This window comes from Amia ocellicauda, chromosome 2 (genome assembly GCF_036373705.1).
Source record: "Amia ocellicauda isolate fAmiCal2 chromosome 2, fAmiCal2.hap1, whole genome shotgun sequence".
Classification (NCBI taxonomy): Eukaryota; Metazoa; Chordata; class Actinopteri; order Amiiformes; family Amiidae; genus Amia; species Amia ocellicauda.
This window is the reverse complement of record NC_089851.1, coordinates 47,171,889-47,195,159: the sequence shown is the minus strand read 5'-3', so window position 1 is coordinate 47,195,159 and position 23,271 is coordinate 47,171,889. Positions and strand designations below refer to the sequence as shown.

General features: G+C 38.3%; 1 protein-coding gene across 1 annotated transcript in view; it reads right to left on the bottom strand.

Annotated features, from left to right (window-relative positions):
- The window catches only part of chmp4c (charged multivesicular body protein 4C), a 29,202-nt gene that overhangs the window by 4,042 nt on the left and 1,889 nt on the right, over window positions 1-23,271 (bottom strand). The window contains exons 2-4 of the mRNA XM_066687184.1: window positions 13,336-13,513; window positions 3,422-3,536; window positions 2,997-3,108 (exon numbers count right to left, since the gene is read on the bottom strand). Coding sequence (XP_066543281.1) covers window positions 2,997-3,108; window positions 3,422-3,536; window positions 13,336-13,513 — 405 coding nt within the window. The remainder of the gene's footprint in view (window positions 1-2,996; window positions 3,109-3,421; window positions 3,537-13,335; window positions 13,514-23,271) is intronic.

Genomic DNA, 23,271 nt, shown 5'->3' with positions numbered 1-23,271 from the left:
TTCACCTAGAAAATCCTACATCAGCAGTGGAAACTACGGTGCTTTCATTCATTTCTAATTTATTTTACAACAGCCCTAACTCTATTAATATGCCACCACAAAGTGGATAGAGAGCAGAAGATCACAAAAATGTTAATATGAATACTCTTCCGGAGAAGCGGACTTGGCCAACGTGACTTGCTTGCTGTCCAATGGCAAAAGTCAAATATATTTTACAATGTGCCCTCCCTTTCCGTAATTGCTTCTGAAAATGTTACAGCTGCTGCTTTATTTTTTCAGCAGCTGCACTTCAGGGCCGCTACTGTGAATGTTTCACACGCTCGTTAATTTTTTTAGCAGTTGCACTTCAGGGCCACCATAGGAAACATTTGACAACACTCAGACCTGTGTCTGCCCATTATTTTCTGTAGGTATGTAGGACATCTTACTGCAGGATAATTAGGAAACACAATCAAACATAATGCTATTATATACATTACTACTACTGTGTGTCCAACATTACATGTCTAGGACCTACTACAGTGCTGAGTAGCCTTACCGCAATATCCTTGGTGATTTACGTAAGTAAGCTTTCATTACTTACTCAGAGTTTGTTTTTATCTTTTGAAAATACAGTAATTACTGTCCTTCTAACAAAGCTAATGAAATATTTATTTTGTATTTTTTCTCACTTAAACGTTCCCTGAACCGTGTAATAGAAGCTGTGTAAAAGCCTTATTAATTGTCTTATAACTGTTCATTCTACTCTAATACTGTTTAATTTTAGGAAATTATATATATATATATATATATATATATATATATATATATATATATATATATACACAGATCAGCCATAACATTATGACCACTGACAGGTGAAGTGAATAACACTGATAATCTCGTTAGCATGGCACCTGTCAGGGGGTGGGATATATTAGGCAGCAAGTGAACATTTTGTCCTCAAAGTTGATGTGTTAGAAGCAGGAAAAATGGGCAAGTGTAAGGATCTGAGCAACTTTGACAAGGGCCAAATTGTGATGGCTAGATGACTGGGTCAGAGCATCTCCAAAACTGCAGCTCTTGTGGGGTGTTCTCGGTCTGCAGTGGTCAGTACCTATCAAAAGTGGTCCAAGGAAGGAAAAGTGGTGAACCAGCGACAGGGTCATGGGCGGCCAAGGCTCATTGATGCATGTGGGGAGCGAAGGCTGACCCCTGTGGTCCGATCCAACAGACGAGCTACTGTAGCTCAAAGGTTTTGACTTGGCCTCCAAATTTCCCAGATCTCAATCCAATTGAGCATCTGTGGGATGTGCTGGACAAACAAGTCCGATCCGGAGGCCACCTCGCAACTTACAGGACTTAAAGGATCTGCTGCTAACGGTTTGGTGCCAGATACCACAGCACCCCTTCAGAGGTCTAGTGGAGTCCATGCCTCGATGGGTCAGGGCTGTTTTGTTGGCAAAAGGGGGACCTACAGAATGTTAGGCAGGTGGTCATAATGTTATGGCTGATTGGTGTGTATATATATATATATATATATATATATATATATATATATATATATATACATACATATACATACATATATATACGTGTATATATGTTCTATGGCTCGTATGATGAATGACTGTTAGGAACTTGTTCTGGTGCAGCACATATATAACCATATATAAAAAAAGACAGTTCCACACTTTCCATTGTTGACTGTGCGGGAATGGTGCTCTGCATGGAGTTAATGCCATCCTTCTCTAAGCGTTATTTTGCATGTTGCAAACCAATTTTTTTTTTGTGGCCCCATATTGTGCCATGAATGCAATTCATTGGTAAATGTCACGGAATGGATTGTGCCACGCAGAACTGGGCTTTGAATATGGCAAATAATGCAAATTTTTCACATAAAATACCAGAAAACGCTTTTAATTACATATCCATACAATTTGCTTAAAAAGGGGTTTGGTATTATAGCATATATGAGCATGTTCCACTTTGTCATTAGGTCAACTATCACACATTGATGGTGAAGTATTATGAACTGTTAACTATTAATAGTTTGAAGATGGAGATGGAAAAGTTTAAAATTAAGCTAAAAAAAGTAATCAATTGATTTAAACTGTCAACGTTATAACTTTAAGACTTGTAGACAAGACTGTTTTTTATGTAATGAAGTGCATAAGTAAAAGTTTCAAAATGCAGTAAATGCGCTCTGATTTTTTTGGCACCCATTTTTGCTTCATCACGTTTTATCAGATCATGTTATATCGGGGTAGAGGTGTAGTAAGATTCATCAATGTTGCAAAATATCATTAATTGTCCACTGAGCAGTGTAGAAGTTAAATATTTTTACACAACATTTAAAGATCTCCCGAACATTACATAAATTATTATGAATCTAAATCATCTCAACTTTAAATTAATAATAAATACATTGTAAAAACAAAATTGTCTGTCTGTGAAAGCGTCAGTTTCAGTTCCTGTTCCTGAATTCTCATGTTACATCTCACTCAGGAAGCAATGCACATTGAGCATTATTTTACAGTGTTACTGGTCTTTTGAAGTACAGGTTTAGTTGACATTAAATTCATTCCTGACATCCTTGGACAGTTCTTTGGTCTTGGCCATGGTGGAGAGTTTGGAATCTGATTGATTGATTGCTTCTGTGGACAGGTGTCTTTTATACAGGTAACGAGCTGAGATTAGGAGCACTCCCTTTAAGAGAGTGCTCCTAATCTCAGCTCGTTACCTGTATAAAAGACACCTGGGAGCCAGAAATCTTGCTGATTGATAGGGGATCAAATACCTATTTCCCTCATTAACATGCAAATCAATTTATAACTTTTTTGAAATGCGTTTTTCTGGATTTTTTTGTTGTTATTCTGTCTCTCACTGTTAAAATACACCTACCATTAAAATTATAGACTGATCATTTCTTTGTCAGTGGGCAAACGTACAAAATCAGCAGGGGATCAAATACTTTTTTCCCTCACTGTATATATACTTCATATACTTAAACTGACTTTGCCTGGAGGGCAGAGATGCAGATGGCACACTTGGTAGTCCTCCCATCTTCATCATCTTTTGATCCAAGTCTTCTTGTTCTAGTTCCTCCAGTTCAGCCAGCAGCTCATCCTGAAAAACAATGATTTAGAACAAAATCTCATTACTTCACCTCTCCGAGATCAGGGATTATAAATATATATTATATGTTGTATTGATCTAGGGGGGAAGAAATGTTTGCTTTTACTTTTTTTTTTATAGTTCCAGTGTTTTATGTAAATGTAAAATCCATTAAATCGACAAAACAAAAACAAATATATACAACTAGCAAAGCACTTAGTTTCAAAGAAAGTTGCATTGCTTTTCAAAATAATGCTTCAAACTTAACCATGAACATTAACAACAACATTTAAGCTCTCCACTAAAATGCATTTTTTTTTTTTACCTCATCAAACTGTTCTCCAAATCCAACAGGCCTTGAGATGGCATCAGAGATTTCTTGTGCAACCTCCTGCTGTTCAGTAATATCTTGCATAAGTGTATCAATTTTATCCAGGTCCCTGTAAGGTGAAAATTAAAGATTTATAAATAAAATGTATGAATACATAAATACATATGCAATGACTTGCAAAGGGATTCAGATTATTTTGTGAAGTTACAATATTATGAATACACATTTATTGGAACTTAATATTTTATTAAAAACTTGAATATTAAACCAAAGACTTTTAAGGGTAAGATAAGTAAATGTTAGAAAAAACTAGAGAAAAAGAAATAAATATTGTAATGACTTAGGATTTCGTCTTCGTTGCAGCAAATAATGGAGGGGACACATGATTCAGACTGGTGTGACCATCTTCCTCCCCACTGCACTACACTACTACTCCCCCTGAACTGCCTGCGCGGGAACCGGGCACCCCTATTTATTTCCTCTGGCCCCGTGACTGGCTCCTCCAATCACGGCGCCTCCCGTGCTCCCACGCAGAGTCAACCTTTAACCCCGCAACCTTTAACACAAGCATGCGCGCCACTCGATCACAACACACAGCATGCACACTACAAACCGCCCCACCCCCCAATACACAGACAGTACGCACATACACACAGCCCCCGTGTCTCCCATTAACAGTCAGTTTGCCAGTCGCTACAATATGGTGATTGAATTGCATAAGTATTCAGATCCCTCAACTCAATATTTGGTGGAAGCACCTACTGCAGCAATTATAGCCTCAAGTCTTTATGTGTAAAACCCCATTCCATTCACACTGATACAATTGCCGGTGTTCACACCTGCAATCTCTGTTTTCTGTGTGAATGCATCCTTGCCGGTGTTCTGACAAACTGAGCTTCCCTATCAGGTTGGGCTGCTCGGTAGACTGAAAACAATGGGCTACCATCTGGAATGAGCTGCCCCGACTGAAAATATCAAGCAGCTCATCCTGTCAGACATAAAGGACCTATCTGAATTGGTTACCAGCTGTTTTTCAGCACCCTGTTTTTCAGTAGCCACCGCCGCCACCCTCCAGCCCAAGCAGCCAGCGGTCGTCGCCTTCGCCGCCACTCAGCAGCCGGCGTTGCCGTGATTTGGTGTGATTTGGATGTTGATGGGGTGCTGAGTGACGTCACAGCTCATAAAATATAATCTTTAATATCTCGGGAAACATACCGGTACAAACATTGATTTTTGTGACACAAACCAGCACAAATGCATGCATATATTTGTATTCATATTCCAAACACATGGGGTGCCAACTTCATGGAGGTTTATTGCTGCTGTCATTATACAATCTCCCTATAGAAAGGAATTTTTTACATTGTTATGCATAATAACAGCAGACTTGTCAACTCTCGTTATTATTATTGTCACAATTTCACATTAACTATAAAGTCTGTGACTATTTGTTTAAAAGGGAATATTTTGTCTGTAACTGACCGATCAATATGTTTTTCTTTTTCATATCTTATACATTTTCATTCAATTGCCAGTTTAGCAATGTGAACTGCAACGAAAATACCTTACGTTAGCATCAGGGGTGGATTGGTAATCGGGCATACCTGGCATTTTCCCGGTGTGCCGACGCACTTTGGAGCCGACACCATATATATATATACACTCACCTAAAGGATTATTAGGAACACCATACTAATACTGTGTTTGACCCCCTTTCGCCTTCAGAACTGCCTTAATTCTACGTGGCATTGATTCAACAAGGTGCTGAAAGCATTCTTTAGAAATGTTGGCCCATATTGATAGGATAGCATCTTGCAGTTGATGGAGATTTGTGGGATGCACATCCAGGGCACGAAGCTCCCGTTCCACCACATCCCAAAGATGCTCTATTGGGTTGAGATCTGGTGACTGTGGGGGCCAGTTTAGTACAGTGAACTCACTGTCATGTTCAAGAAACCAATTTGAAATGATTCGACCTTTGTGACATGGTGCATTATCCTGCTGGAAGTAGCCATCAGAGGATGGGTACATGGTGGTCATAAAGGGATGGACATGGTCAGAAACAATACTCAGGTAGGCCGTGGCATTTAAACGATGCCCAATTGGCACTAAGGGGCCTAAAGTGTGCCAAGAAAACATCCCCCACACCATTACACCACCACCACCAGCCTGCACAGTGGTAACAAGGCATGATGGATCCATGTTCTCATTCTGTTTACGCCAAATTCTGACTCTACCATCTGAATGTCTCAACAGAAATCGAGACTCATCAGACCAGGCAACATTTTTCCAGTCTTCAACTGTCCAATTTTGGTGAGCTTGTGCAAAGTGTAGCCTCTTTTTCCTATTTGTAGTGGAGATGAGTGGTACCCGGTGGGGTCTTCTGCTGTTGTAGCCCATCCGCCTCAAGGTTGTACGTGTTGTGGCTTCACAAATGCTTTGCTGCATACCTCGGTTGTAACGAGTGGTTATTTCAGTCAAAGTTGCTCTTCTATCAGCTTGAATCAGTCGGCCCATTCTCCTCTGACCTCTAGCATCAACAAGGCATTTTTGCCCACAGGACTGCCGCATACTGGATGTTTTTCCCTTTACACACCATTCTTTGTAAACCCTAGAAATGGTTGTGCGTGAAAATCCCAGTAACTGAGCAGATTGTGAAATACTCAGACCGGCCCGTCTGGCACCAACAACCATGCCACGCTCAAAATTGTTTAAATCACCTTTCTTTCCCATTCAGACATTCAGTTTGGAGTTCAGGAGATTGTCTTGACCAGGACCACACCCCTAAATGCATTGAAGCAACTGCCATGTGATTGGTTGGTTAGATAATTGCATTAATGAGAAATTGAACAGGTGTTCCTAATAATCCTTTAGGTGAGTGTATATACTGTAGTACCTTGTCATATACTATAGTATAACAAATACTACAGTACTACAGTTCTACAACAAATACTATGGTAGTGTCTTATACTATAGTATACTGTATTACCTTGTGATGTATTATAGTAATTACTAAAGCAGTACAACTCATACTGTATTATACTTTATTATACCATAAAACACTATTATATTACAGTATACTATAGTAGCTTGTGATATACTATAGTACACTATTGAATACTGTAGTGCCTTGTAATATACTTCAGTTCTACAATACATACTGTGGTACAGTGTTGTATACTATAGTATACTGAATTAATGTGATGTATTATAAACATTACTACAGTACAATAAATACTATAATACACTTTTATACCATATTAGACTATTATACTGTACTGTAGTATCTTGTACTTACTACACTACTATATGTACAGTGAAACATACTGCTTATTATACTCAAACACACTTTCACATGCAGACACAGTTTCTACTGGCATTCTAGTTTCTATCTATGATAGTATAGGGATTGAAGTTCAATTTCCATCAATTGCAGGGTTCCTGCGGGTCCTTAAAATGTATTAAATTCACTTTTCATAATTTTAAGGCCGTAAAAAGTCTTAAATTTCTCAAATAGTGTAAAAAATGTCTTAATTTTTGTTTGTAGAGGTATTAAATTTAGGAACAGACAGGAGACGAGGTAGATTCACACTGCTGAGGGGGATCTGATCACAGTATGGAGTGGAGTGACAGCACGTTCCTCTCTCCAGAGTGTTCTGTAATCACTCCGCTCCAGCTCATCTCCAGGTTTTCCATTCCCGCTCACGGAGATAATCTGCTCCGTTCACTCCATTATAAAACTCTAAAGTTATTTTAATCTTAATTTTTTATATCACGAACGTCTGAACACAAAATCTGTAATACTATATATACTATACTATACTTTGGGTAAAATGTCATGCTATATTGAAACAATGCAAACAAACAAGGTTCACGTCATTAATGAAAATATAGGACGTAAAAGAGCATGCATTCTTCTTCATGCATTAAATGTTGAATGTACCCTTTTCTACCATGCAAGTATACAGTACATACAACTATCTCTACATTTTTCAAGATTAAAGATACCAGTACTGTAATCACTGTGATTGATAATTCATTAACTTATGCTCTCCTTTTTCTGTCTTCCCCTCTTATTCTTTTAAAGGTTGGATTCTTTGATTGTCTTTGCTGTCCCTTGGTGTGGAGATCACAGCATTTTGATTTATTGTATATGTTGTACACAGTTGTATACTTACATTTGATTACATAATTGGAAATTATACTTTGACCTTATTCTTTTCTTTGACAGTTTTTCTTGAGCATGGAGATTGGCCACCAGTGAGTACACTGGTCCACTTAAACTGGTATACACAGTAGGTATACACAGACATAAACATACAGTGTTCATGTGTGCGTGTGTGTGTGTATTTTGAACGACAGTGTATATATATGGGTGGTGTCCTCCTGGACCGATTCTGGATCGTAGAGGTGGGCTGCCTGGCCCAAAATGCCAGGGCATATTTCCGCAGATATGCGCAGACCTGCAGAATTCCACCAAGTGTGCATGTATGAACTTTGTCAATGCAACTATTATAATTAGAAAACACTTTGATCCAGGTAATTAAAAAGTCAGTAATTATATGAAAAGTCATTAAAAGTCATTATCTTTCCACATCCTTAACCTGCAGGAACCTAGCTTCTGCTCATTGCTCTCCATGAAATATGTCCTCCTGCCATATATTTTCAAAAAACAAGATATTGAGGTTGGCCAAATCAACTAAGATACCAACACTACAACGTCAACAAATTAATTTGTATTTTGAAACATATCGACCAATACACTAGGAGAAATTAAACGAGTTGAGTTCCCGTACACTTGTTGGGTACCCACCAAAATGGCTGGTAAGATTGACAGATTTACCCGCCACTGGCTAAATCTACCCGCATTTGGCGGGTGGCGAGTGTTAATTTTATTCCCTGGCTGTAACACGTCTTTCCTGTCACAGAAGGTGTGCTCAGTCGTCTCTCATTGCTTCCGTATGCCAACTCCTAACTAGTTAGTGGACCTGGTGAGATCATATTGTTACTAAAGTGTCTCTCTCTTCCACAGCTGTTTGCTGCTGATTTCACTAATTTTTAATCAAAACTCTCCTCACTGCTTGCATCTCTGCTGGCATTTTAAAAATGGTAGCTGAAGTCCAGCAAATAACTTTTTGTGGAGATGACTTTACCCCGCCCCTGACGTCACAGTTCCTTGGTTCCAGACCAGCAAGTTTGTGTTCCGACACCTTCCTATCAGAACCAGCATTAACTTTTTCAGCAATTTGAGCTACAGTAGCTCGTCTGTTGGATCGAACCACACGGGCCAGCCTTCGCCTGTCGCCAGTTCACCGCTTTTCCTTCCTTGGACCACTTTTGATAGGTACTGACCACTGCAGACCGGGAATACCCAACAAGAGCTGCAGTTTTGGAGATGATTTGACCCAGTCGTCTAGCCATCACAATTTGGCCCTTGTCAAAGTCGCTCAGATTCTTAACGCTTGCCCATTTTTCCTGCTTCTAACACATCAACTTTGAGGACAAAGTGTTCACTTGCTGCCTAATATATCCCACCCACTGACAGGTGCCATGATATAAAGATTATCAGTGTTATTCACTTCACCTGTCAGTGGTCATAATGTTATGGCTGATCGGTGTATATTATAGTAGTAATACTTCAAAAGTGTCTGTCTCCTCGGTGCTCTTTGCTGCAGGTCGATCTGTCCCGTGCAATCCAAGCTGCTGCTCAGTATTTCTTCTCAGAGTTCAACCTTTTCTCTGGACTCCACTGCGTTTGTTGTCATTTTTAAAGTCTCATCTTTGCATTTGTATTTTCCTTTTAACTTCGTTGTGTGAGTGATTGATACTCATCGAAAGAAGCCTTCTGTGATCGGTCTCGTTTTAAAATGCATTGATTTGAATGGAAAGCTGTTTCGGTTAAATTTATATAGTTTTAATGCAAAATTCAGGTAAGTGAATAAAGTTACCTGATCCTGTTCACAATCTCACAATGCATTTTACACCAGAAAACTGTATACTGTTAAATTTCAGACCTCAGTCATACTTAGTAGAAGAAGAAAGAACAACAAGTTTACCAGCTACACACATTTTTATTTTCATTGACCTGTTTACATTATAACTAATTACTTAGATGTGAGCTATTGAAATGTATCGGTACATATAAGGCTATAGATCGATGTAACATTCAAACAATATAGAGAAAATACTGTTTGTCATGTAAGCTTTTTTGGTTCCTGTATTTACTTCTGAGTTGGCGAGAAGCGGAGTCTATTTTGAATCGAGTGTCTGGGGGCGCAGTTTGAGTTGCATGACGCACTGACGCTTTTCATCTGGCCCAGGGCCCGACGTGTTCACCTTTACATTTAGGTCGCCTTTAGGCCGGGTCAAAATGCTGGACTACTTTTCACATATGTCTTAAGGTGGCCCTGGGCTGGCCTAAATCTCAAATGTGAATGCGGTCTAAGATGTACAGTGGCTCTCAAAAGTATTCACCTGCCTTGGACTTTTCCACATTTCATTGTGTTATAATATGAAATCAGAATGGATTTAAATCAGGAGTTTTTGCCACTGATCAACACAGAAAATGTCCATAATGTCAAAGTGAAAAATATGATCTGCAAATTGTTCAAAATTAAATTACAAATACAAAAATGAAAATAATTGAATGCATAATTAATCACCCCTTCAGTCAATATTTGGTAAAGGCACCTTTGGCAGCAATTATAGCCATGAGTCTATGTGGATAAGTCTCTACCAGCTTTGCACATCTGGACACAGCAATTTTTGCCCATTCTTCATTGCAAAATTGCTCAAGCTCCATCAAGTTGGATGGGGACCTTTGGTGAACAGCAATGTTCAACTCTTTCCACATATTCTCAATTGGATTGAGGTCCGGGCTTTGACTGGGCCACTCCAGGACATTGACCTTTTTGTTTTTAAGGCACTCCAGTGTGGCTTTGACTGTATGTTTGGGGTCATTGTCTTGCTGGAAGATTAATCTTCTCCCAAGTCCCAGGTCTCTTGCAGACTTCAGCAGGTTTTCTTCCAGGATTTCTCTGTACTTTGCTGCATCCATTTTGTCCTCTATCTTTACAAGGTTTCCAGGCCCTGACGCAGAGAAGCATCTCCATAGCATGATACTGCCACCATCATGCTTCATGGTAGGGATGGTGTACAAGTGTGTCATAGCAAAGGGGGTGATTACTTTTGCATTCAGTTATTTTCTGTTTTGTATCTGTACTTAATTTAAAAGAATTTGCAGATTATATTTTTCACTTTGACATGATGGACATTTTCTGTGTTGATCAGTGGCAAAGACTCCTGATTAAATCTATTCTGATTTCATTTTGTAATACAATGAAATGTGGAAACTTTATGTCAGTTTTTAAGGTGTCTGTTTGAAATCTAATCTCAGGCATTTTGTGGCAAATGTCATACGAGTCTTGCATTAATTACAGTATGATAATTGTCACACATTCTCACATAAGCTTTTGAATATGAAAAATATTTTGAGAGAACCCCACCCATTAAACAGCATATCTGGAGACCAGTATTTTTAAATGTTCCCAAATTTTCAGCTTCAACCACATTGCTGGAGAGTTTGTTCTAGATTGTGACAACTCTCTGTGTGAAGAAGTGTCTCCTGTTTTCCATCTTGAATGCCTTGAATCCCAATTTCCATTTGTGTCCCCGGGTCTGTGTGTGGACATTTGTGTTACCTGCATGTAATACCTTGCACTTGTCCACATTGCATTTCATCTGCCAGGTGTCGGCCCACAACTGAATATTATCTTCAAGTCCCTTTGAATAACCTGTGCTGCCGAGATAGTATTTGCTGAGACACCTGTTTTAGTATTATCTGCAAATTTGACAAGTTTGCTAACTATCCCTGAGTCTAGATCATTAATATAGATTAGAAAAAGCAAAGGCCCTAATACTGATCCCTGTGAAACTCCACTAACAACCTCACTCCAGTTAGAAGCAACTCCTCTAATCGACACCCTTGGTATCCTATACATCAGCCAGTTCACAATCCATCTACTTACATTACCCTGAATGCCTACAGCTTCCAATTTGAGGATCAGTCTTTGGTGCGGAACCTTATCAAAAGCTTTTTGAAAGTCTAAGTATATCATATCATATGCTTTCACATGATCTACGGCTGCAGTTGCATGTTCAATCATCTATAAAAAATAGTAAGACATGATCTGCCTCATCTAAACCCATGTTGACTATCTCCAAGAATATGGTTTTCATTAAGATGCTCCTGTCTAATCATTGTTTCCAACAATTTACAAGTAATGCAGGTGAGATTGATTGGTCTGTAATTTCCTGGCTCAGTTTTGTCCCCTTTCTTGTGGATTGGTATGACATTTGCTGTCTTCCAGTCAGTTGGCACATCCCCTGTGTCATTTGGAATATTTTAGTTAGTGACCTATACATAATTTATCTAATTTCTTTAAGTACTGTTGGAAATATACCATCTGGCCCAGGTGATTTGTTTGTTTTTAATTCTGCTCTCCACACTTCCACAGTTCGCCTACAGAGGTCATCATCACCAGAATTCTAACTCTGTCTCTCATTCCCCAGCACAATGATCAATCACCCAATTAACATTCCTCATTACCATGTGCACATTCACCATCAACACTCTACTCTCATTGGACCAGCACCACACATCCCTGTCCCCTGCTTCCCTCTGTTCTGTATTTAAACCCTCTGTTCGTTTAATTCAATGCTAAGTCTAGTCAGTTTTCCTGCATTGCTAAGTGTCCCACCTGTATACTGATCTCCTGTTTGCCTGAGCTTTGTTTATTCCCTAGGTCTAATATCTTGTTCTGTATACTCCTGGCATTGTGGTACAAACATTTCGGGACTTTCTACTAGCTGTTTCCCTTTGTTCTCTTTACTCATGTCATAGTAGCGGACAGTCAAAAAATAAATAAATTGAAAGGGGTGTAGACTAGGTAATTATATTCAATACAAAAAAGTATTAATTGAAAGTTATAGCTGACAAAGCCAAAACAAATATATGAATTTGTCAAGCAAGACTGCCACCCTCTTACATAACCCATGTTCTGACCCTGCTTTCCAGCACACATTGCTTAACTGGTATATAGCTAGGTGGATTCACATTAGACAACAAAAGTACACCACTGGGCTGGTCTGTGGGTTGTTGAGAATTCCAAAGTTTTCTGAATAACCTTATGCCTTAAAACAGTTGTGTCTGATATAACAGTGAGCCACATTTGGAACACAATCCAGGGGACAGAAGGGGTATCAAGGGTTATGAATGACTGCTTTAGAAGTCACTGTCCTGTGTTTGTGTAAAACCACTTTTTTCATGTTGTAAGCTAAATCAGTACAATTAACTGTCTTACTTATTCCTAAACCAAAATAAAAACTAAACAACTGAGGTGGGATTATGTCAACAAAACCAAGCTAACTAAGGTTGAAACAAAGGTTACAGTTAGAATTATTTTTATGGTTGAAAAAGAAGAAGAAAGCTGAAACGGATGGAAGTTCAGCATTACAACAAACCAAAGCGCACAGCCAAAGCTACATTGGAGTGGCTAAGGAACAAAAAAATAAATGTCCTTGAGTGACCCAGGCAAAGCCTCACTGAATATTTGTGGCATGACTTGAAAATTGCAGTTATTGATGGACACCAAATGAGCATGATGTCGAATGGCATCCTCTTATTTGTAAACTTCTTATGTTTTTTATATAGCTGACTAATTACTTTTCCTCATCTTGTATTAGTAGTTTCATTGTTGCCTTAATAAAATTGGTTATTTTGTATTTCTTTGAACCTGTATTTGTGTTAATTTATTGTAATAAAATTGGGATCTACTGACCTCCATATTTGCAAATATAATTAGTTTGTTGCCACTTTGTGGTCACTGACACTACACTCTGTTACTTACAGTTTCTCATGCACCCCTTTGATGGCCTTGGCAGCATAGCCCATGTTCTTCAACACCTCTGTGTTCGTATTGGCATTCTCCAAAGCCTCTCTCTGGAACTCAATGGTAGATATTGTGCCATCAATCTGAGCCAGCTGTTGCTCAAACCGCTTCTTTCTCTTCAACGCCTGGAGAGCAGCTTGGGTAAAAACAAATATATAATTGTTTTATTTACAATTGAGAAACACAGATCTACATTGATAATTAGTGAAACCTTTACACTCATCTTGGCTCAATTTCTCCTTGTAATTTAAATACAGTTGTTTTGGCTAACCACCAATCAGAATTAATGTACTTCCTGTAAGCAAAGGCTGGTTTGCACATTTTCAGTATACTTTTTTAAAGAGTTAAATATGGATATACTTTTCAATGCATATTTCATGTATTATTTTTTCCTCTCTCTTTTAAACAGAAACTGTTTCACAAAGTTACAAAACTTAATTGAACATTAAATATGACATTTAGAATATATGCCAGAATTTGTATTTATTGACAATTATTTTATATTACATTACTGTTACTGCTCCACCCCAGTGTTATCCAGACAGATACAATTAATTTCTTAATTCGAGATCTCTACAGTCAATTATAGCGTAGTATTTATTTTAATGTAATGAACACCTCCTATTTGCTATTTTGGCTTGTTTGTTTGTTTTGACAATTCTCAAACAACCAAACAAATCAAACAATTAGAAAACATTTTGAAGTAGGACTTATTTATTTTAGCAAATGTAGACCAGTGATATTGCTGTCTAATAGCCAAGATATTTTATTAAGGTCTTTATTATTTAATTGTTTTTAAGTTTGCGGTTACCATTGCTTTGTTCTGTTTTGCAGTTATCAATATGTTTATTAGGTATGATTAAACGTCAACAAAAACAAAATAACTTTAACTGTATGGAAAGTTGTAGGTGTATAATTGTTTGGATTACTTGTAAAATATAACTTATTAATCAAAGCTGTGGTGATGTTATCAAACAATTATGCACTAAAAAAAAAAACCTTAAAAAGTGAAAAATTACCCTTTGTTGCAGCCCTACACATATTATTGCTTTATGTGACTGGGTCACTTAACAGTCAGTTCATATGATTAGTTATGCAACACAATGTCAAATGTATGTCAAAATAAGGTCCAAGCACCTCTATTTATCTGTTTACCTCAATCTGTTTAAAGCATTACTGCTCTTGGAGGCAGTTTTCCCCCCAACGTTTCAGTTCAAATTTTTATGTATTGTTCAAATATGGTTTTAAATGTATTCACAGAAATCTCAGTTCTCATGGTCGGTTGTGACATTACAGCATATATACTTACGAGATAAAATACAGAATTAGAAAGTGTATTCAATTTATTTTTTCCCAGAAGACCTATTATTATTTCAACCTTATGCTTCTTCCCTTGCCTCCCAAAACACTTCTTTCATATGCCACAGTGTGTCAGATGCAACAGACTGTTATACCCATTTAAAATGGTATCCCAAAGAGCAGGTGCAGATCTCCATCAAATAGATTGCTCTAACTTATAGGGTAGGTGAGCTAGATATTGTGTCCAAGATTCTCTAGATACCTTCATGAAATGTCTAGATACAATCAATATATAAAAATGTATATATAATTCTATGCGTGGAACTTTAACACATCTGTCACAAGGCATAGGCTACAGGTTGCCATTAAACATTTGGTATAGCCTATGCTGAATTATAAATCATTCTGCAGTGTGATTTAAAATAAGGAAAAACAGAGGCCAGCAGTCTTTAAAAGAATACTAAATAAGAAGGGTAATCCAAAAGAATGGGAGTATGGAGAAGACATAAATGAATGTATGTAAAAATTAAAAACACCTGATCAAGATACAAAATATAGATTAGAACAACAGTTGGCATAGTTAGAAGTGTATCTAATTTAGTCACCCAAAACAAAGAGACTACTGAAGTTACAAAAGCAATACGTAATAGCAAGAAGTGGAACTTACATTGTCCCAGATCAGATATGAAGATTAGAAAGATATAAATTATTCTTGGTCCAAATGAATGAAATCAGGAGGATAGTTGAGAAAGGAAGTGAAGGTTCAGGCTGTTCAGAAACAATCAAAGAAACAAACAAAAAATACATGTTTTAAAAGGCTTTTTAAACAAATATTTAAACATGCTGTACCCGATTTATGAATTTGATTTGGTGGCAGAAAGGACACTGCACTGTCATTGTAATGCTTATGTACTATCATCTTCACCAGAGAACTGAGACTTGACAACTGTTTATCTAGTTATTACTTCAAAGTGTATTTCCCAGTTAATTTAATTAGGACATTATCATTTCATAGTGATATACTTTTTAAGTTTTGGAATTTGATTGGTTGGGTTGGATCTTCAGAATAAAGTTACACCACAAAATGTAAATTCAGATTATGGCATTCTACTATGTCACAGTACTGACCAGGGGCAGCAGTGGGGTATGGCTTGGTTGGGCTACAGCCCCACCAAGAATCGTGTTAGCCGCACCTTAGCCCCACCAAGAATATCAATGAGCAGAATAATGCCTCGGTTCCACTGGCTTAAGCGTCCGTGCCATGCCGGACGTGTCCCAGAGCTTTTTTTGGAAAGCAAGGCCATTGTGAAGTCCATCCCCTCTTATTTCTGGAGCAGAGTGATTGTGGGTTTGGTTTGTGTTTAGTTTTAAAAACAAAGACAGAGAGAACAACAATACGAGTGATTACAGCCTGACGTGGAAAGGACTTTTGTGTCTGTTATATTCTTTCTGCTTTACATGACTGTAAACAGCTTAATAAATACACGTTTCTGTTAAGAGATATTAGGAAGAGCTAAACATGTATAGACAACATTATATTCAGACAAGCACGTTCCCATAAGTATACGTTTCCCTGTGCAACAATAACAATACATATTTGTATTATTATTATCATCATTTGTGCTAGTATAGATGTATTTTAAATGGCAGAACATGACTCCCTTAACTTATTCCTCTTTGTGCAGATTTGTTACAGCAAACAACTGCAAAAATATTTTTGCCATATTATTTATAATTTACTTAGCAGATTTCCTTAACCAGGGTAAGTTACAGTTGATACACACATTTCACGATTAATCATACAGTAACAGCAGCTACAATATAGCTACAATAAATGTTCAAAATTGAGAGTCGGACAATAAAGTGACTACACTGACACCCATGTACCAAACCACAGAAGTCATATCAGTGCATGTCATTAGTCACACAAGAATTGCCTCAAATGAAGAAAAATGTAGCAAATGCAGACATCAATGCAGATAATCAGAAAGTCTATAACTAATAAAATCCCAGGGATCAAACAAATTCAATTAACAAATAACCATTACAGATAATTAGATTTACTGTTGCCGATCCACTGTAATTAATTATGTAACTGTAGCAATGCTGAAGCCTTGTTTAGAAATCTGGTCGGTACCTTGTTGACCCTGTGTCAGGAGACCTAGCTGGGCTAGAATCTCACTGAGACATTAAATTACTTTTACAAAGTTTGAATATCTTTTATCTCAGTCTGATAATTAGAAAGTGTTTAGAAACATTGGGCCCCATACATTTTTTTACCAAATAAAGAAATATGGGATGTATAACCAGCATTTCACTGAAAATTTAACCATGTAATCAAAGTAATACTTTAACATATACTTTAATACTTAAAGGAATTATAATTTAAAAGTTGCTTAGTTTTGTTGTGGATGGATTACCCTTATCAGTCAACACTTATTGATTGAAAGTAGTGATGAAAAAAGTAGAGACCTTTGACTATCCCATATGACATGCCCCAGTCAATCAATTCCTACTAGGGTTGGCCGTGCACCGGCTCCGGAGCCGGAGCGGAGCGGAGCTGGACAGTTTTTGTTAGTTTTGCTCCAGAGCCGGAGCGGAGCTGGAGCCAATTCGTAGCTCATCGGAGCGCTCCGGAGCCTGGAGCCGGAGCTGAGGTCATGGAGCTGCTCCACTCTTTCCCCCTTCATTAAACCCACTCTCTCCCCCTTCCATTACCCAGATATTAAGTCCAGTTTTCTTAAATTAACAAAATATATAACTTCATAGGTATTGTTGCGTATTGGGGGTTATAAATCAAGATCAGTTCCCACTCCAGCTATTAGTACATAATACATTATTTTGTATTAATTGTAATTATATGACACCTTCACTTTCTCAGACCTCTCACTTTCTAGAAGTGATTCTATAATCTCAGTGCATCTCTCATAAACCACTTGCAAAAGAAGTAAAGTCCATTTTAACTCTAAAGTTTTAACTATTTCCAAATTATTTTATTCCAACCAAATTCTTCATTTGCCTAAATGACAGGTGGGGAACCTTTTTCCTATCAAGGGCCATTCGAATGTTCACAAATGTATTCACGGGCCACAACCTTAATTAATACACCTGCATCAAAACATTAATACAGATGAAACTTACATTCTAATGCAAGAACAAATCACTTTTTTCTAAAACCATACACTGCAGTCAAAACATAAATTATATAGCTCAAAAACGGCATACAATAAGATAATGAAACAAGTGTAAACGTAAATATTGGAATAATGCTCAAAAGCAATATTTTATAGTTCATTTATTTATACTATTGCATTTATCAAAACATAATTGTACACTAAAGTAAACATTTTCAACACTGTGTAAACTTTGTTTTCAACATACAAAGCTACAGTGAATAAAATCAGTGTATTTCGATAAACTATTTACTATATATTTAGCCTGCATACCTGACAGTCCACACAGGACAAGTTTGTCCACTTTCCCTGCATAAGCTCGTACCTCACACTACATTTTGACAGCCCTCTCCAGGTGTTTTACTCCACGAATATATAACATCACAATAAATGCTCCTTCGCTGATAATGTGCATGAATCATTATTTTGCATGCGATGTGCCTGCGCTATTGCAGTAGCAATCGCATATTGATCAGTAGAGTAAAAGCACTCAGTGCCATTTGGACCTGGCGTTTCACTCACAATGTTTTCACAACACTGGCACAAACCCACAAATGATCTGTCATTGCCAGTATCACTGATGCCCCTTGAATCAGTCATGTTCATATACACAGCATGTCCAAAACGAGCTCTCTTCAATCTCCGTTTCGAATCCATGTTTATTTGTGGGTAATCACTGTATCCACTGACTACAGTTGTAAGAAAACACCTCTAATGCTGTCAATGCGTGTGTTTTCCAATCACATGAAAGACTGTAGACAGGTAGAGATCACTGGAGTGCCAGACTGACTCTATTGTAAAGGGCAGGCAGGATTATGGGTTATTATCTGAGTTATGATATATCTTAATGACCGGTGAAAATAACCTGATTTTGGCTATTCTAGGTAAATGTGTTTATAACTTATTTATTTTCGTGTTTATGCAGTTAAAACGCAGTAGAGATGTTTATTGCATAAGCTTGGCACTTCTAGTGTTAAGTGTATGTCACAGAAATTATTTTATTCAAATGGACTCTAGGGCCGGAGCAAACAGCCTCAGGGGCCTATATGGCCCGGAGGCCGGACGTTCCCCACCCCTGGCCTAAATGAACCTCATTTTTCAGCCATCTGTTATCTGAAATGTATCTGAAGTTTGTCCAAAAGTTGGTTGCCAGGGAGTTAAGGTCACATGCAGAGTCATGCCCCCTGCACCTTGTTTGCCACTTTTGAGATATGAAAATACCGGACCCCTGGTTTGCGAAATGTCAACCTAGAGGGGGTGCTGGCAATGATGGGGTGGTTGGGGGCAAATTGTACACTGATAACATTTTTAATGACATATTCAATAGATTACAGTACTTATAATAACCAGACATCGTCCAAAAATACTGGATAGGGGGTCAAAGTACATACACTACATGGCCAAAAGTATGTGGATACCTGTTCGTCAAACATCTCATTCCAAAATCATGGGCATTAATATGGAGTTGGTCCCCCCTTTGAAGCAATAACAGCCTTCACTCTTCTGGGAAGGCTTTCCACTAGATGTTGGAACATTGTTGAGGGGATTTCAGCCACAAGAGCATTAGACCAGTCTTAGCATTGCTCATTTTGTTTTAAGTTTGCCTAAATTGAAGTTAGCATTGTCTGTAGTTTGCCTAAATTGAAGTCAATTCAGTTCAGCTGCTGAGTTGGTGAAAGTAAACAGGTTGTAGAAGGGAGATTTTGTCTAGGACTAGCAGGAATTCTGTTGCAGGAGGAGCCAGGTGTGGCTAGTTAGGTGTGAATTGGGGGCAGGTAGACAAAAGCTACTTAAAGCAGCTGTTGAGAAAGAGCTGTGCTGTTTCTCGGTCACGAAAGTTAAGCAGTTGACTAGGCAACAGTAACCAAGGGTTACAAAAACTCACATTTAGAAGCATGTGGCCACTACAGTGTCAGGTTTGCAGAATGATTGCCTTCCTGGATGAACTTATCCAAGAAGGTTTCATTTGTGAACGTTGTCGACAGGTTGAAATCCTAGAGATCAAGGTTCATGATCTTGAGGCTCAGTTTGTTGATCTGCGCTGTATTAGGGATATAGAAGAATTGGTCAATCAACCCATTAGAGAGATTGTGTGCACGCCAAAACCTAGGAGAATTGAGACCACAAATGGGCCACAAGGCATTCAAAACGGAAAACAGGAGACGCTTCTTTACACAGAGAGTAGTCACAATCTGGAACAAACTCCCCAGCAATGGTAGACCATTATTCCTCCTCCAAACTTTACAGTTGGTCTATCCATTCGTGCAGGTAGCATTCTCCTGGCATCTGCCAGACCCAGATTCCTCTGTCGGACTGCCAGATGGTGAAGCGTGATTCACTCCAAATGGTTACACCACTCCAGCCGATGCTTGGTATTGCACATGGAAATCTTAGGCTTGTGCGGCTGCTCGGCCATGGAAACCAATTTCATGAAGCTCCTGACAAACAGTTCTTCTGCTGACGTTGCTTCCAGAGGCAGTTTGGCACTCGGAAGTGATTGTTGCAACCAACGAAAGACTATTTTTAATCCCGTTCTGTGAGCTTGTGTAGCCAACCACTTCGCGGCTGAGCTGTTGTTGCTCCAAGATGTTTCCTCTTAACAATAACAGCACTTACAGCTCACAAGGGCAGCTCTATCAGGGCAGAAATTTTAAAAAATGCCTAGCTGGAAAGGTGGCATCCCATAACGGTGCCACATTGAAAGTCTTTGAGCTCTCAGTAAAGTTCATTCTACTGCCAATGCTTGTCTAAGGAGACTGCCATGTGGCTTGATTTTACAGTGGCTCTCGAAAGTATTCACCCCTCTTGGTCTTTTCCACATGTCATTGTGTTACAACATGAAATCAGAATCGATTTAATCAGGAGTTTTTGCCACTGATCAACACAGAAAATTTCCATAATGTCAAAGTGAAAAATATGATCTGCATTTTTTTCTAAATTAATTGCAAATACGAAACAGAAAATTATTGTAAGTAATCACCCGTTCAGTCAATATTTGGTAGAGGCACCTTTGGCAGCAATTACATCCATGAGTCTATGTGGATAAGTCTCTACCAGCTTTCACATCTGGACACAGCAATGTTTGTCCATTCGTCTTTGCAAAATTGCTCAAGCTCCATCAAGTTGGATGGGGACTTTTGGTGAACAGCAATGTTCAACTCTTTCCACATATTTTCAATTGGATTGAGGTCCAGGCATTGACTGGGCTCAGAGTCTCCCACATGCCAAGTACACTAATTAGAATGGGTGTCCACATACTGTTGGCCATGTAGTGTACAAATTCCGGACAGTCCGCTAAAATACTGACCGGCTGGCAACCCTGATTGCCACAGACATCTTTACAATTTTCTACTTTTTCATGTTTGAATGGTTAAACAGATGTTTGTTATTAATATTTAGTTTTTACGGTTATTTACATACAGGAAGTAAAAAATAAATCCTTATTTATAACGTTCACATCCTAGTTTGCACTGTTTTTTGTGGCTCCGGAGCCGGAGCTGGTTAAAAGCAGCCGGAGCCGGAGCCACAGTGTGGAGCCCCACCGGAGCCGCTACAGAGCTGGAGCTGGGGCTGCTGGAGCCGGCCTGGAGCTACAGCAGGGGGTCTCCATCAGCTCTGGAGCCAGCCTGGAGCTGGAGCTGAACCTCTGGAGCCACTCCAGAGCCGGAGCCAGCAAACCCAGAGCACTGCCAACCCTAATTCCTACCACTTGCCTAACTTGTTAGGTGTTTTGCATAGCAATGTCATATCTGAGTGGCACAATGTGAACTTTTCTTTAGGAATCCAATAATTGTTGCACTAAGCAAAACAGATTCTTGCACATTCTGCAAAATAGATTTATAAATATCAAACTTTGGAACATCATCAAAATATGGGTCCTCCATCAAGATATGATCTCTACCATATAGTCTTGGGTATGGTTTCATTTTCTGTGGATTCTGACCTTCTGTCAAAATGGCATACAGGCTAGTGACTATTTATTTTGAAATAAAAATGTATAATTTTCTATATTGTAAAATATAATTGAATACATAAAACAATACAGTTTGAAAATGTGCTACCATAAAAACTAACATTTTCGGTTTAAAATACAGAAACTGTGGGCTTCAAAGTAAAAACATCTAACTTATAGGTTGGAATTTTAAAAACGAAACTTCCTGCGTGCTCCAATTAAATCTAATTAATTGTGCTGGTCAGCATTTACAATTAAAACACTGACTTGCTGAAATACTAATGTTTTTTGTCTAGTTTAGCATTTTGCCCAGTTTACTTTTCTGAGGAAGTCCATTCAAAATGATAATGGCATCCTGGGCCTGACTCTTTTTGGGAGGAAATACCACGAGAGTATGTTAAACAAATAAGTTAACTTTGACTACACAAGGCACAGAAGACAAAGAAAAAAAATCTAAAATTGTCCTCTTTAAAGTTCTGTTTGAACTACAATATAGCAGGGATGGCGAAACCGTGAGCAACTATCTGCATTTTTTTTCTTGTGGCAGCCCTCCGCTCAATTATATAAACTAATTGGCACTAGAAAACCAGTCAATATATTTGGCAGTGGCGTCACCGTCCCCAAGTAATTGAGCAGTGCTCACGTTATATTCTGAATATTCATGTTTTGGGTTGGGTTCTTGTGTGCAGATTTTCGCAGTTATGCACAGAACTGCAGAATCCTCCTCTCCCATTGGTGGAGCTGCACAGATTTGCACAGAACTGCGAAAATCATGAACGAGATGTTAATGTTATGATATCTGTTTATGCTACTGTGCGGTACTCTGGGAGCAGCAGGAAGGTGACAAAAACTGTAATGATGTTCTCTGCATCTTGAAGTCCCTTCTCTTTTCTACTGGCTAGCTTAAAACATGGACGAGAAACGTATTATTGCGGTGTCCGGTTTCCCAATTATATTTGCTAGAGATCTAATTCTAAAAATTGATGCATGGAAGAATGTTTCAGAGATCGTTGGGAATCACATTTTTAATACATTTTTAGTAGTGGAGTCACACAAATAATAAATACATATTCATAACTGCCGAGACTGATGTTTCCCCTATATTTTCAGGTAGCAGTGGAAACTATAACCATGAACAGTACTTCTCTACTTGATCCCTACCTGTTATTGCAGAAATAGGATGGTTAGACCACATGTGAGTCAATGTGAAATTAATGAGTGGAGCTGTTAAACCATTTTATTATGTGATAGCATTTTAGTTTCCAAGAGAATGTTTAGCCCCTCTATATGTAGAACTACACACAAACACTATTATATTGACATTACATACAGAATGTTTTTGTTTATAAAAGTTGAGGAGTACAAGAAAAGATGGAGCTCCAGGAGTGTTTATTTTTTCTGGGAATGCACACCATTTGTGCGTTTAGGTTTGCCGTCATTTGTGTAAGTGCAAGCAAAACACAAAACAAT